At 39.0% G+C, this 12,359-nt stretch overlaps 1 protein-coding gene across 1 annotated transcript in view; it reads left to right on the top strand.

Annotated features, from left to right (window-relative positions):
* Positions 1-12,359, top strand: part of DNAH14 (dynein axonemal heavy chain 14) — a 261,709-nt gene that overhangs the window by 246,366 nt on the left and 2,984 nt on the right. The window contains 5 exon segments of the mRNA XM_027775206.1: positions 2,106-2,305; positions 5,181-5,341; positions 6,029-6,225; positions 8,583-8,695; positions 10,477-10,604. Of these exon segments, the coding sequence (XP_027631007.1) occupies positions 2,106-2,305; positions 5,181-5,341; positions 6,029-6,225; positions 8,583-8,695; positions 10,477-10,604 (799 nt within the window).

Raw genomic sequence — 12,359 nt, 5'->3', positions numbered from 1 at the left:
AATAAAAAGAATGATAAAGAGGGTCATCAGGTGGTTCATCTGGCTTGGCTGTTAAGGCAGCTGGATTCCACATGGCCTACTGCACAATTTAAGTCCTGGACCTGGGCTTGAAAAACACTCTGAGTATATGGGTCTGTACGCCCAAAATCCCAAGAGTCGAATGGAAAAGAAAAGTATCATCCTGGGGGGGGAAGGTGATTTCTCTCTCTCTCTCCTCTTTCTGTCTCTCTCCAGTGAGTGCACACACCCTACAGAAAAACTTAAATAAACAAATAGTTCATGCCCTACTAAGAATGTATAATATGAAGTGCAAAGTATAAGGAGGCAGAAGCAAACTATTCTATGCTAGCCAATGTATATATGTTTCTCATTTAATTATTTTAATATTCAAACACCATGTGGAATAAATATTATTCCAAGTTTACAGGTAAGGAAACTAAGGTTGCTAGCATGTAAGCACATACAAGTATTATAATAAGTAGCAAAACGGAGATTGAAGAATTATGTCCCCACCCCAAGCACACGAAATCAAGTGACCAGAGATCATATCCCGGTCATCTATCTAGGATTTTGAGAGTATGGAGAGAAAAAAATACTAAAAATGGTATCTTAGGAAGATTAATTTATAAAGCACTATAAAATGAATAGTAATAGTTTATATTGATAACTCTGAACTAACAAGACATTAAATTATATCCTTTATACACTATTTATACATTATTTAGAGGAAAACCTAAGAGGTTTTTTTTTTTCTTTCAATACCCATTAAAAACTATTCAAAATATATTTAGTTCAGTTTATAATCTAAAGTCAGTCCTTAGGGTAAAATTACCCTTGAATATCCTTTGTCATCTTTTTTTTAAAAGTATATTTATTTTTCCTATGAGACAGACAAATATAAAGGCATCCCCAACAATGTTTCCATACCACAATTCACCCCCAGCCTTAGCCAGCCTAGAACACAGGCACACACATGTGCCCAGCATGTACAAGTAGGCCCCAAAACACAAACCCAGGATCTCCTTTGTGGGTCCTGCACATTGCCGCTGCACCACCATCTGCGACCTGACCTTGAAAAATCCTTTAAAATTACTCAAAATTATGGTGTGCATGGTTTTTATATATAGACTATTACATTAAGTATTTATAACTGAATAAAGTATATAGTAATATATGGCATAAAATTTGCATCGGCACAATTATATCACATGACAGAAATATATTCAGTAATCATGTATCTCAATTGTTCAATTGCTTTAAAACACTGGATTTTTTTTTTTTTTTTGAGATTTTTGCTATAAGGTTCATGAGATCACCAGAAAGACAGAAACAGAAAGTGAGAAATCACCTTCCTGAGGGATGGCCACACAGCAATCCATTCTCTATTCTCTTCTCAAGATTTGGGGCACAAATGCACATGTTCCAGGCATGAGTTTCAAGCCTCCAGGTCCAGGACGCGAACAGGGACTCAAACTGTGGTCGGCCATGTGAGAGTCCAGCGCCTTAATCACTAAGCTACTTGCTGGCCCTGAAAACACTGATAATTTTATAACAGTGTCAACTTGCCAGCTCTTCCCATTCTTGACATAATGTTAGCTTCTTCTGTGGATAATTTTATCAGTAACATTGTTGTTTGATGTTTCCCTGTGGCCCTCATTAATTCCTCAACTTTTTCCTTAAGAATATCAAGAAAGCTACCAACATCCACTTTCCTGACATACGTATAATGTATTTCTCTGCTTTAACAGAAGTGAATTATTTGTAAGATCATCCTTACTTTCTCCTATAGGATTCAGTAAACTAAAATGATTTGTTCAAGCTTTATTGCATCTAGTTTCCATGAGTATGTTTCATTGAGGCAATGGATGGTTGGAGTCACCTTAGTTTTTAGTGTTTTTTTTTTTCTCTCTCTTTTACAACAAGGACGCTATATGTGCATATCATATGCATGTGACAATACAGTGGTTTCAGATGTTGCTTTTGACAGTGTCTAGAGTATAGTACATGCAAATAAGAGGTGTCTGTATAAAATTTTATGTGAAAACACTGTCTTCCTTACAGACATTTCACTCAGGCAAACACTAACAAAGTGGTTACATTTTCAGATATGTCAGCCAGTGCCAAAATACGGGAGCATGGAGGACTACATACACATTATCCAGTCCTTACCTGACGATGAATCTCCCGAGGTCTTAGGGATACATCCTGAAGCCACAAGGAGCTGTGGGGAGACCAAAGGCCAGAAGTTAATTGAAAGTCTCATTGCTATGCAACCAAAAACTACCACAGCCAGCCTCATGACCTGGTAAGAACTCTGTAGGAAGAATTATTAGTAAAAAGTTATTAAATGCTTCTTTGAGGAGATATAGACTAGAACTTGCAAAAGTATAGTCTACATGGTGGAGAAACAAAATTCTCCAAATAACACAGAAGCAAGTATACACATGCATATATGCACACACATAAACCCAAACTATAGTAGTTCAACAAATCTTCCTTGTGTGAATGTCCCCAGGGGGATGGCCACCCCACAGTCCCTTCTCATCCATTTTCCTCTCACATCTTGGACATGCATGCACACAAGCCCAGCATGAGTTTTAAACCACTGGGTCCAGGACTCAAACTGTAGCCAACTAGGTGAGTGTCCATCAATGTAACCATTACACCATCTGCTGGCCCCACTGTACAGAAACTTTTTAACTTAATGTAATCCCACTTGTCTATTTTTGTGAATATTGCCTGTGTTTTAGGGATCTTAAATTTTTGCCTACTCTGATGTCCTCAAGAGTTTCTTCGTGTTTTCCACCAGTCATTTTATAGTTTTAGGCTTTACATTTAGAATTTTGATCCATTTTGAGTTGATTTTTGCTAATAGTGAGAGAGAGGGGTCTAGTTTCATTTTTTTAAGTAGATGGATATCCAGTTCTTCCAGCACCATTCGCTGAAAAGACTTTTTTTCCTCCACTGCATTATCTTGTACCTTTTGTCCAAGATCAGTTAGCTGTATTTTGGGGTTTAATTCTGGATTTTCTATTATGCTCCATTGGCGTAAGTGACTGTTTTTGTGCCAGAATGATGCTGTTTGGATTATCACAGCTTTGTAATATATATGTGTAGGTCAGGTAATGAAATGCCACTTGGTTTATTCTTTTGCACAATATTGCCTTGGTGATACAGGGCCTTCCCTGATTCCGGATTAATTTTAGGATTTCTTTTTCTATTCCTGTAATGTCTCTGGTAATTAGATTGGAATCACATTTTTTCTTTCTGCAGATATATTCATGAATTTGTAAATTAATTTGGGTAGAACTGACTCTTTTTTTTTTTTTTTTCTCTTAATGAGAGAGATTTTTGCTATAGGGTGGGTCCACTCACTGGACAGAGTCAGAAAGACAAAAAGGAAGAAATCACCCCCCAGTGGGGATAGCCATGCCACAGTCCCTTCTCCTCTATTCTCCTCTTGTGGTCTTGGACATGCATGCACACGTGCCCAGAGAGTTTTAAGCCACTGGGTCTGGGACTCAAACTGCAGTTGACTACATGAGAGTCCAGCGACATAACTAGAACTGACATTTTTATTATATTTATTCCAGTTCAAGAGCACAGGATGTCTTTTCATGTTTTTGTATCACACTCAATTTTTTTTCCATTCTTCATAATTTTTCCAGTACATGTCTTTCACCTCTGAGGTGAAAGGTTTATTCATGTGTGTGTGTGTGTGTGTGTGTGTGTGTGTGTGTGTGTGTGTATCTGTTATAAATAGCCTTCATTGCTTCAGTTGAAAGGTCTGATGTTAGTCTAATAGAGTAAGTGTTACTTGGCATGCTTTCTTCAGTTCTGCCTCAATCCATTCATTGTTGGTGTGTAAAATTGCCGTAGATTTTATATATTGATTTTGTGTTCTGCAAATTTACTGAGCTTATTTATCATTTCTAGAAGTTGTTTTGTGGATTTTTCTGGATTTCCTGTGTAAATAATGTTGTTTGCAAATAGGAAATTTAGCTTTTTCTTTTCTTATTTGAATACTTTTTATTTTACTCTCTTGTCTGACTCTGCTGGCTAAGACTTTCAGCACTAGATTGAAAAGGAGTTAAAAAAGGGGGCAGCCTTGTCTTGTTCTGGTTTTTACCGGGAAATTGTTCAGCTTTCCCTCATTCAGTATGATGCTAGCAATGCTTTCTCATATACAGCTTTTATTATATTGAGAAAATTCCTTCTATACCTATTTTGCTGTCTTAATCGTAAAGGGATATTGTATATCAAATCCTTTCTCTGCATCAAATGATATGATCATGATTTTCATCTTTCCTTCTGTTGCAATGTATTATATATACTGTTTTGCATATGCTGAACTATACTTGCATCTTTGGGATAAAGCCTACCTGATCATAGTGTACAATCTTTTTTTTTTTTTTTTCTTTTTTTGGAGAGGTTTTCACTATAGGGCGCGTGCGCTCACCAGACAGACACAGAGAGACAGAGAGACAGAAAGCGAGAAATCACCCCCCCAGGGGGGATGGCCACGCCGTGATCCCTTCTCCTCCATTCTCCTCTCGGGATCTTGGGCACGCACACACACGCGCCAGGCATGAGTTTTAAGCCACCAAGTTAGGGGACGCAAACCGCGGTCAACTACGTGGGAGTCCAACAACATAGCCATTAAGCTAACTGCTGGTTCCCATAGTGTACAATCTTTTTAATGTGCTATTGGATTCAATTTCCTAGTATCTTTTTGAGAATTTTTGCACCTATATTCATTAGGGATATTGATCGGTAGGCAGTTTTTTGTTTTTCTTTTTTTCCATTTTTCTATAGGATGCATGCACTTGCCGGAAAAAAGACAGACAAAAAGTGAGAAATTACCATGACTACCCTCTGAGTGTGTCAGAGGAAACCTTTTCTGTAAACACACAGGAATTTGACAAGTAGCTGAATAACCTATTAGGTTACTTAAGCAGGCTCTGTTTGGTTGCCTCCCCTTTTCTTTCAATCCTGAAAACTTTAAAAACACACACTTCTTTACAAATGTCTAAAGTGCACTGGATGAAATGAACTCCATGTTATCTAGAAGATGTTCCACACAACGGTTCTGGGGTTCTATGAAGCTGAGAGCTGGAAACGGCGTACCCTCCTAGATTAGAAAAACCTGTATCCCATTCTTCTTTTCATTTCTTTTGCAGTTCTGAGCAAAGTAATGATGAATTGGTGATAGAAATTTTATCCGACGTGCTAACACGGCTGCCACTGACAGTGGAGAAAGAAGAGTGTGCTGGAACTCCAAACACATTTAAGTGCATGATGTTAAGCCCCATTTGGAAGTCTCTTTACAGCAGTGTCAGTGGTGAGCATGGAACAGGAGCTTCTTCCCCTCACTTCAGCCTTTTCAGGAAAGGACTCTGGCATCAGAAGGGAGGAAGACAGGACAAAAGAGAACCAGAGAGGCGGAAATGCTGAGACAAGATGGAAAACTAAACCTCTGCCTCCCTTACTCTCTAAGTTGGGAGACAGGGTGCAGAGAAGAAAATTATTCTGTAGGTTTTATGTGAGTGGGTGGTCTTAAAAAAATGCATATTATTAACAAAAACCTATTCGTGGATTTGAAAATTTTTTGTCACTAAATAAACTTGTGCTTTAATTAAATTTTTCCACAAACGTTTTAAAATCCCCTCATATATTTTGTCTGACCTTTACAGAAAATATTTCTCTGGGCCAGCCCTGTAGCCTAATTATTGAGGAAACAGATCCCATGTGGCCAACACAGTACAAATCCTGGCCCTGGTAGCTTGACAAACGTCCTGGATACCTGTATGTGCATGCCCAGAATCCTGACCGAATGGAAAAATGGCAGAGAAGGGATTGGGAAAGGGGATGCTTTCTCCCTGTCTGGTGAATCATGTACCCTCTGGCAATTAAAAAATGGAAATTTCTTTAACTTTAACTTTTAAAACCTGTGTCCCTCCATGTAAAACTCCTTTTTAATATATTACATTGTTTCTGTTTTGTTTTGTTTTGTTTTTTCTCCATCCAGGCTATGATCCCCTTATCCATTGTGTCTTACTAATCTTTTTGAAACAAGAAATTGAACGATTTGATAAGTTATTATCTGTCATACATAAATCTTTAAAAGATCTTCAACTTGCTATAAAAGGAGAGATCATCCTCACCCCAGAATTAGAAGAAATATATGACTCTATTCTTAATACAAGAGTGCCTACCTTGTGGCAGGTAAGCAATGATTATTTCCTATTTGCTTGTTTAGCATCAATTTCCAGGTTCAAGGGAATGATGAAGGTAACTACGGTACATCTCATAATGAAATAGAAATATTATGTAACCATTAAAAGATGCTGACATACTTTTGGTAGAGCATATAATAATACTCTTAGAGGATAAATCTACTTAAATTTATTTCAGAGATGTTTATCACAAGACTGCACTAGCATAATGGTGAAAACAACTTGAATATCTACTGTAGAAATCTGGTTTCATCAACTATGGCACATCCAAATAATGACGCCTATGCTGATATAGAATGATCTCCAAGATATATTGCTAGTTTTTGAAAAACTTTTTTTTTTGGAAGCCCCAGTGTCTCAAACTATAAAACTACTGGTGGAAAGCACAGGGGAAATACTTTAAGACACTGTAGTGGACAAAGATTTCTTAAATAAGACCCCGAAAGCACAGATAATTATCCCCTAAATAGATAAGCAGTATTAACATTGAGCTAAAAAGCTTCTGTACAGCAAAGAAAACAACAATTAGAGTGAAGAGACCCTCAGAATGGAAGAAAGTATTTCTAATCTATGCTTCATATAATAGATTGATAACCAGAATATATAGAGAACTCAAGGGGTTCACCTCCTCCCCCAAGAAAGAAAAAGCATAATTCAATTTAAAAATGGGCTGATGAGCTGAACAGACAACTCTCTAAGAAAAAATATCTGAATGGCCAAAATGCACATGAAAAAATGTTTACCATCTCTTATCATAAAAGAAATACAAATCAAAACCACAATGACACACCTTAACCCCCAGTCAGAATGGCTGGATCAAAAACAAACAAACCGAACAAAATAAAACAAAACAAAAAAATGCCTGCAAGGCTGTGGTGAAAAGAGAATCCTCTTACACTGTTGGTAAGAATGTATTAGTACAGCCACTGTGGAAAACAATATGGAGGCTCTTCAAAAACCACAAACAGAACTACATATGATCTAGTAATCCCACTCCTTGGTATTTCACAAAGGATAGGAAAATATTTAGTCAAAAAGACATCCATGTTTAGTGCAGCATTACTCACAATTGCTGAGACATGAAATCAACCTATTTTCCCAAGAACTAATGAATGGATTGAAAAAACGTGACACATATACACTATGGAATACTATTCAGAGACTCTGTCATCTGATAAAAAAATGGATGAATAAAGAAGATTTAATACTAAGCAAAGTAAGCCAGACTATGACAGTCAAACACTGTGTATCTGCTCAGTATATACTGAACGTCTGCACTGTATGGCAGAAATTGGAAGATCTGGAATATAACTGGAAGATCTGGAAATACAATAGGAGGAAGGACAAGTGTGAATACTAGAGACTATATGGAAGAGAACTGGATATTAGAGAGTCAGTAGGAGGGGCTCAGGGAAGAAACACAACAAACACAAAAATGTAAAGTTCTTTTAAGAAATTTTTTGCTATAGAGTGTGTGTGCTCACCATAGAGACAGAGAGAGACAGAGACAGAAAGCAAGAAATCAACTCCCAGGAGGATGGCCATGCCACAATCCCTTCTCCTCCATTCTCCTCTTGGGATTTTGGGCATGCACATGCACGCACCCAGCCTGAGTCTTAAGCCACCAGGTCTAGGACTCAAACCACAGTCAACTACGTGGGACGTAACTATTATGCCATCTGCTAGTTCCAAGTTCTCTTTTGAAAATGATATATTTATTAACATCTTTGATTCAATTGTAATGTAATGCATGCATACTTTGAAAAAAAACATATTGTGCACTATAGAGAAGAACAATGATTAAATGTAAATAAAGAAATCATAAAATAAATAACAGAAGACCACATTAATAAAGGGGTGGAGAATGGAAAGTTCAATCTATAGAAGAAAGGTATTATTCCAGAAGAACTGTGCAGAGCACAGGGGTGAGGATCAGCTTGACTCGGAACTATTAATGGAAGGGGGGAAAAAAAGAGAATGAGTGGGAATTTACTGAACTTTGTATAGGGTGGTTGGAATTGTTCATATTTAATAGAATGTGAAGATAATCTCCCCAAAGAGGAGGAAAGGAAGGTGAGAGAATAAAAGGATTTAAGAAAAGTGATAAAATCCTTCGGCCAGGCTGGACGCTTTCAAGGGTTTTCCCCAAAGCACTGTTAATACTATTTTGCCTTGCTAGCAATTTTCATATATCTCATTATGTGCTTTCAGCTGGGAAATGGTATCCTCCTGCCAAAACATTTTTCCCTAGCAATTGAGACTATTACCAAAGTTTACAGAAATGTTCCTAATGACCCTAAAAACAAATCTAAAATAAGTAATGTGACTCTCTCTAAATCCCAACAGAAACACGCCTACAAGTCATGTAAGCCTCTGAGTTCCTGGGTTAATGATCTCATCCAGAGACTGAATTTCTTCAATACCTGGGCCAAAGTGGCCTACACTGCAATACATCAGCGGTATGGATGGAAGCTGCTTTACACGTCTTCCTTCTTTTTATTTATAGTTTAGCAGTTTACAACATAATTTCACATGCATGTTCTCTCTGGATTCCTAGGAACATGCAAATTAAGGCAGGGAGTCTTCTTTTGTCTGTTTGCCTTAATGGACAGGGTCGCACTATATTTCTCATGATCCTCCGACTTCAGGCTCAGCAAGGGTGGGACTCTTATCGTCCACTTAAGATGAGGAAATGGAGACCTAAGAAATCAAGTGTCTTACGCCAAGAGACAGAGGTGCAACTCCAACCTAGTATATTTCTCTTTCCACTGTCCTACAGTGTGAAATAAGTAGTCATAATACAAATAGCTTGAAAGGCATGCGAGTAGCTAACATTTAACAAGTACTTCACAGTGTCAAACATTTCTCTAAGAGCTTTACGCATGCTCTACCTCACTTAATTTTCAAAGGGACCCTATGTGGTGAAGGAAGCATCATTCCCACTTTAGAGATGAGGGAAAAGACCGAAAGACATGAAGTAACTTGACCAAGGTTTCACAATAGAAAGTAAAAATATTGATATTTTAACTTAAAAAACCCAGTTCCAAAGTCTGGGTCAGACTGCCTCCTGTACAGTTTAACTGCCAGTGAATGTGAGAACGAATGCAGACATCTGGCATACATTTCTATGTATTATTTGGAGAACTTTTTAACTCTACAATTGACAAGAGTCCACAAGGTTCAGCCAAGATTTCTGTTATAAAAGCATCCCTTGGGAACCAGCAGTTAGCGTAATGGCTATGTCGCTGGACTCTCATGTAGTCGACCGCAGTTCGCGTCCTGGACCCGGTGGCTTAAAACTCACGCCGGGCGCGTGTGCGTGCGTGCTCAAGATCCCGAGAGGAGAGTGGAGGAGAAGGGATTGCGGCATGACCATTCCCTCCTGGGGGGTGATTTCTCGCTTTCTATCTCTATGTCTCTCTCTGTCTGTCTGGCGAGCGCACGCACCCTATAGCGAAAACCTCTCCAAAAAAAAAAAAAAGCATCCCTTGTTACCCAAATTAATTGCCTTATAAAAGTAATTACTATTGAAAATAAAAAGTTTGTCAGGGTAAATGATTAAATTTAGTTAAATACAACATTTTATTTTTCCATAACCCCAACCATTATGTAGGTGAATGTTATCTTATTTACTTAGTCAATGTGTATGTAGACTAATTATGCTAATACTGATAAATCAGAGAAACTTTACCTTTATTAAGCCATGATCTGTAGTAAAAGACTTGTGAGAGTTATACGTAAAGTAATGAATCAGATGTTCATCATAAAAGTTTTAAAAATGTATTTAAATAAAATCTGTGCTTTAATCTCTCAATTAAAGGAGAACAAAGTGTTGCGGACTGTACCTCTGCTAGCAGCATGCCTCCCCCAGGATAAGTGTAAAGTAAAGATTGGCCGTCGCTTCAGTGAAGAAAGGTAAACTTTTAGGGCAATTTCAAATATCATACTTATTTTCTACATAGAGCGCACGCACCCTATAGCGAAAACCCCTCCAAAAAAAAAAAAAAAAGCATCCCTTGTTACCCAAATTAATTGCCTTCCAGCCTCTGTGGTTTCCCTTTCCCTTCAGAAGCTCTAAAGCATAACTGGTTTTCATTAAAGTACAGGATAAGAGTCCTGAGATGGGGAGTGAGATAAAAGGAGGAACTTGGGAGGGAGTGCAGGAAATTGCCCAGGTCACCTGAAGATGTGCAATTATGATGCCCTTAACCGCCCCACCCTGTGGTCTGCTTGGCACCAGGTACATGAGATTTATCACGGCTCGTAAGCAGACTATTCCTAATGCCACACACCCTGCAGATCTGGAAAGCAATTTCTTTGAAGGATTTCCTGCAAAATATTGGCTCCCAGCTTTCTTCTTTCCACAAGGTGAGCCCAGGTGAACCAGGATCAGCCCTACATTCTGCCAGACAAGTGTGTACTCATTCTATCAAGAATACGTATATTCTATGTATTCTTCCTCCTCTCCTTTTTAAGAGGCCCAGATGACAGCATCTGTACCCCAGTACCCGCTTGCATGTACTAGCAGTATCTCTTCCCCGCTCCTCACCCACTTCCTTCTCTGATCCCAATTCCTCACACCCCAAAATAGACGTACCCTCCTCAGACCTTACCTGTACCTTGGCAGGTCACTTTCTCAGCTCTCGCCCATTGACTGTGATGTCAAAGGCAATGCGAAGCCCTTCTTCCAAAGGCCGCTATAAAGAGATGGAGATGGGCACCTAACCAAAAGATTGATTCTTTGCTTCAGCTACTCGTTCATTTATACATTTAACAAAAACTGACAACTGAATGTTTGCTGGGATCTGGGCCCCATCTGCTCAGCACAAACTTCTAACAAGAAAGACAGGCATTAGCCAGGATGCATTACGACAGTGTGAGGTTGGGGGTTGCAGAGGGAGTCATAAAGGGGTAACACTAGACTGCAAGTTCCATGAGGGCAGGAACCTCGTCTGCTCTTACTTCTGTTGTGTCCCTGGTGCCTTCTACAGACACAGCCTCCAAAAGCTCTCAGTAAATACTTGAAGAATTAATGAATGAATGACTTTCTGAAAGGATATATAAATGTATCAGTACTTTAGAAGCATGGAATAGGGAATTTAACAAAGGGCCAATTACGTCTATCCAGGTAGAGCTAGAGGAAGAGGAAAATTAATAGCACTTGTACAGTAACTTATGGGGCCCATACACTATTTGGGGGGCTTAGTATAAACTATCATTCCATTTTCATGACAATCTTGGAAAGTTGTTACCGTAATTATCCCTATTTTCAGAGAGAAAAACCTTAGCACAGGGAAGTTAAGAAATTTGCCCAACTCAAACAAATTTGTACAAAAAGCAACAGGGAAAGCGAGAGATCACCACCCCCGCAATCCCTTCTTCTTCATTCTGCTCCTGGGATTTGGAATGTGTGAATTTCAAGCTACCAGGTTCAGGACTCAAACCACAGTCAGCCTTGTGGGAGTCCAACACCTTAACGGATTTGGAGCAAGCGCACATATGCACACATATGTACCTAGTGTGAATTTCAAGCTACCAGGTTCAGGACTCAAACCACAGTCAGCCTTGTGGGAGTCCAACACCTTAACCACCGTGCCACCTGCTGGCTCTGAATGTGGCCTATTTGACTTAAGTCAAATGTTTAAACAAGGCACTAAACAGAACAGCATTTTTATTAGAGAAAATACCATTCAAAGGCCCAGAAATAAGGGAAAAAGCACATTTGAGAAACCAAATGACTACTGGGGCCAGGGCAAGATCCACAGAGGGAGAATGGTGAAGGATGAAGCTAGAAAGATGGTGCAGAGTAGGATCCAGTCTTGTGCATCATACTAAAAGGGAGTTCACTCCATCAGGTGGTAGTGGGAACCACTGATGTTTTTGAGGCCAGAGAGATCATGATTCAATAGCCAAGTCTGGGTTCTGGTTATTTAGGAAGTCTGCTTCTTTCTCCAAGCAGACGTTGGTAGAGGGGCTGAAGAAAAGTAGAGTAGAAGGGAGTTTAAGAAGCAGAACCAGGACCAGCAGTTACCATAATGGCTATGTCGCTGGACTTCCATGTAGTCGACCACGGTTTAAGTCCCGGACCCAGTGGCTTAAACTCACGCCGGGTGCATGTGCATG

The sequence above is a fragment of the Tupaia chinensis genome, unplaced genomic scaffold (assembly GCF_000334495.1).
Source record: "Tupaia chinensis unplaced genomic scaffold, TupChi_1.0 Scaffold000532_1, whole genome shotgun sequence".
Lineage (NCBI taxonomy): Eukaryota > Metazoa > Chordata > Mammalia > Scandentia > Tupaiidae > Tupaia > Tupaia belangeri.
The sequence above is the reverse complement of the archived record's forward strand: the minus strand, read 5'-3'. Positions and strand labels throughout refer to the sequence as shown.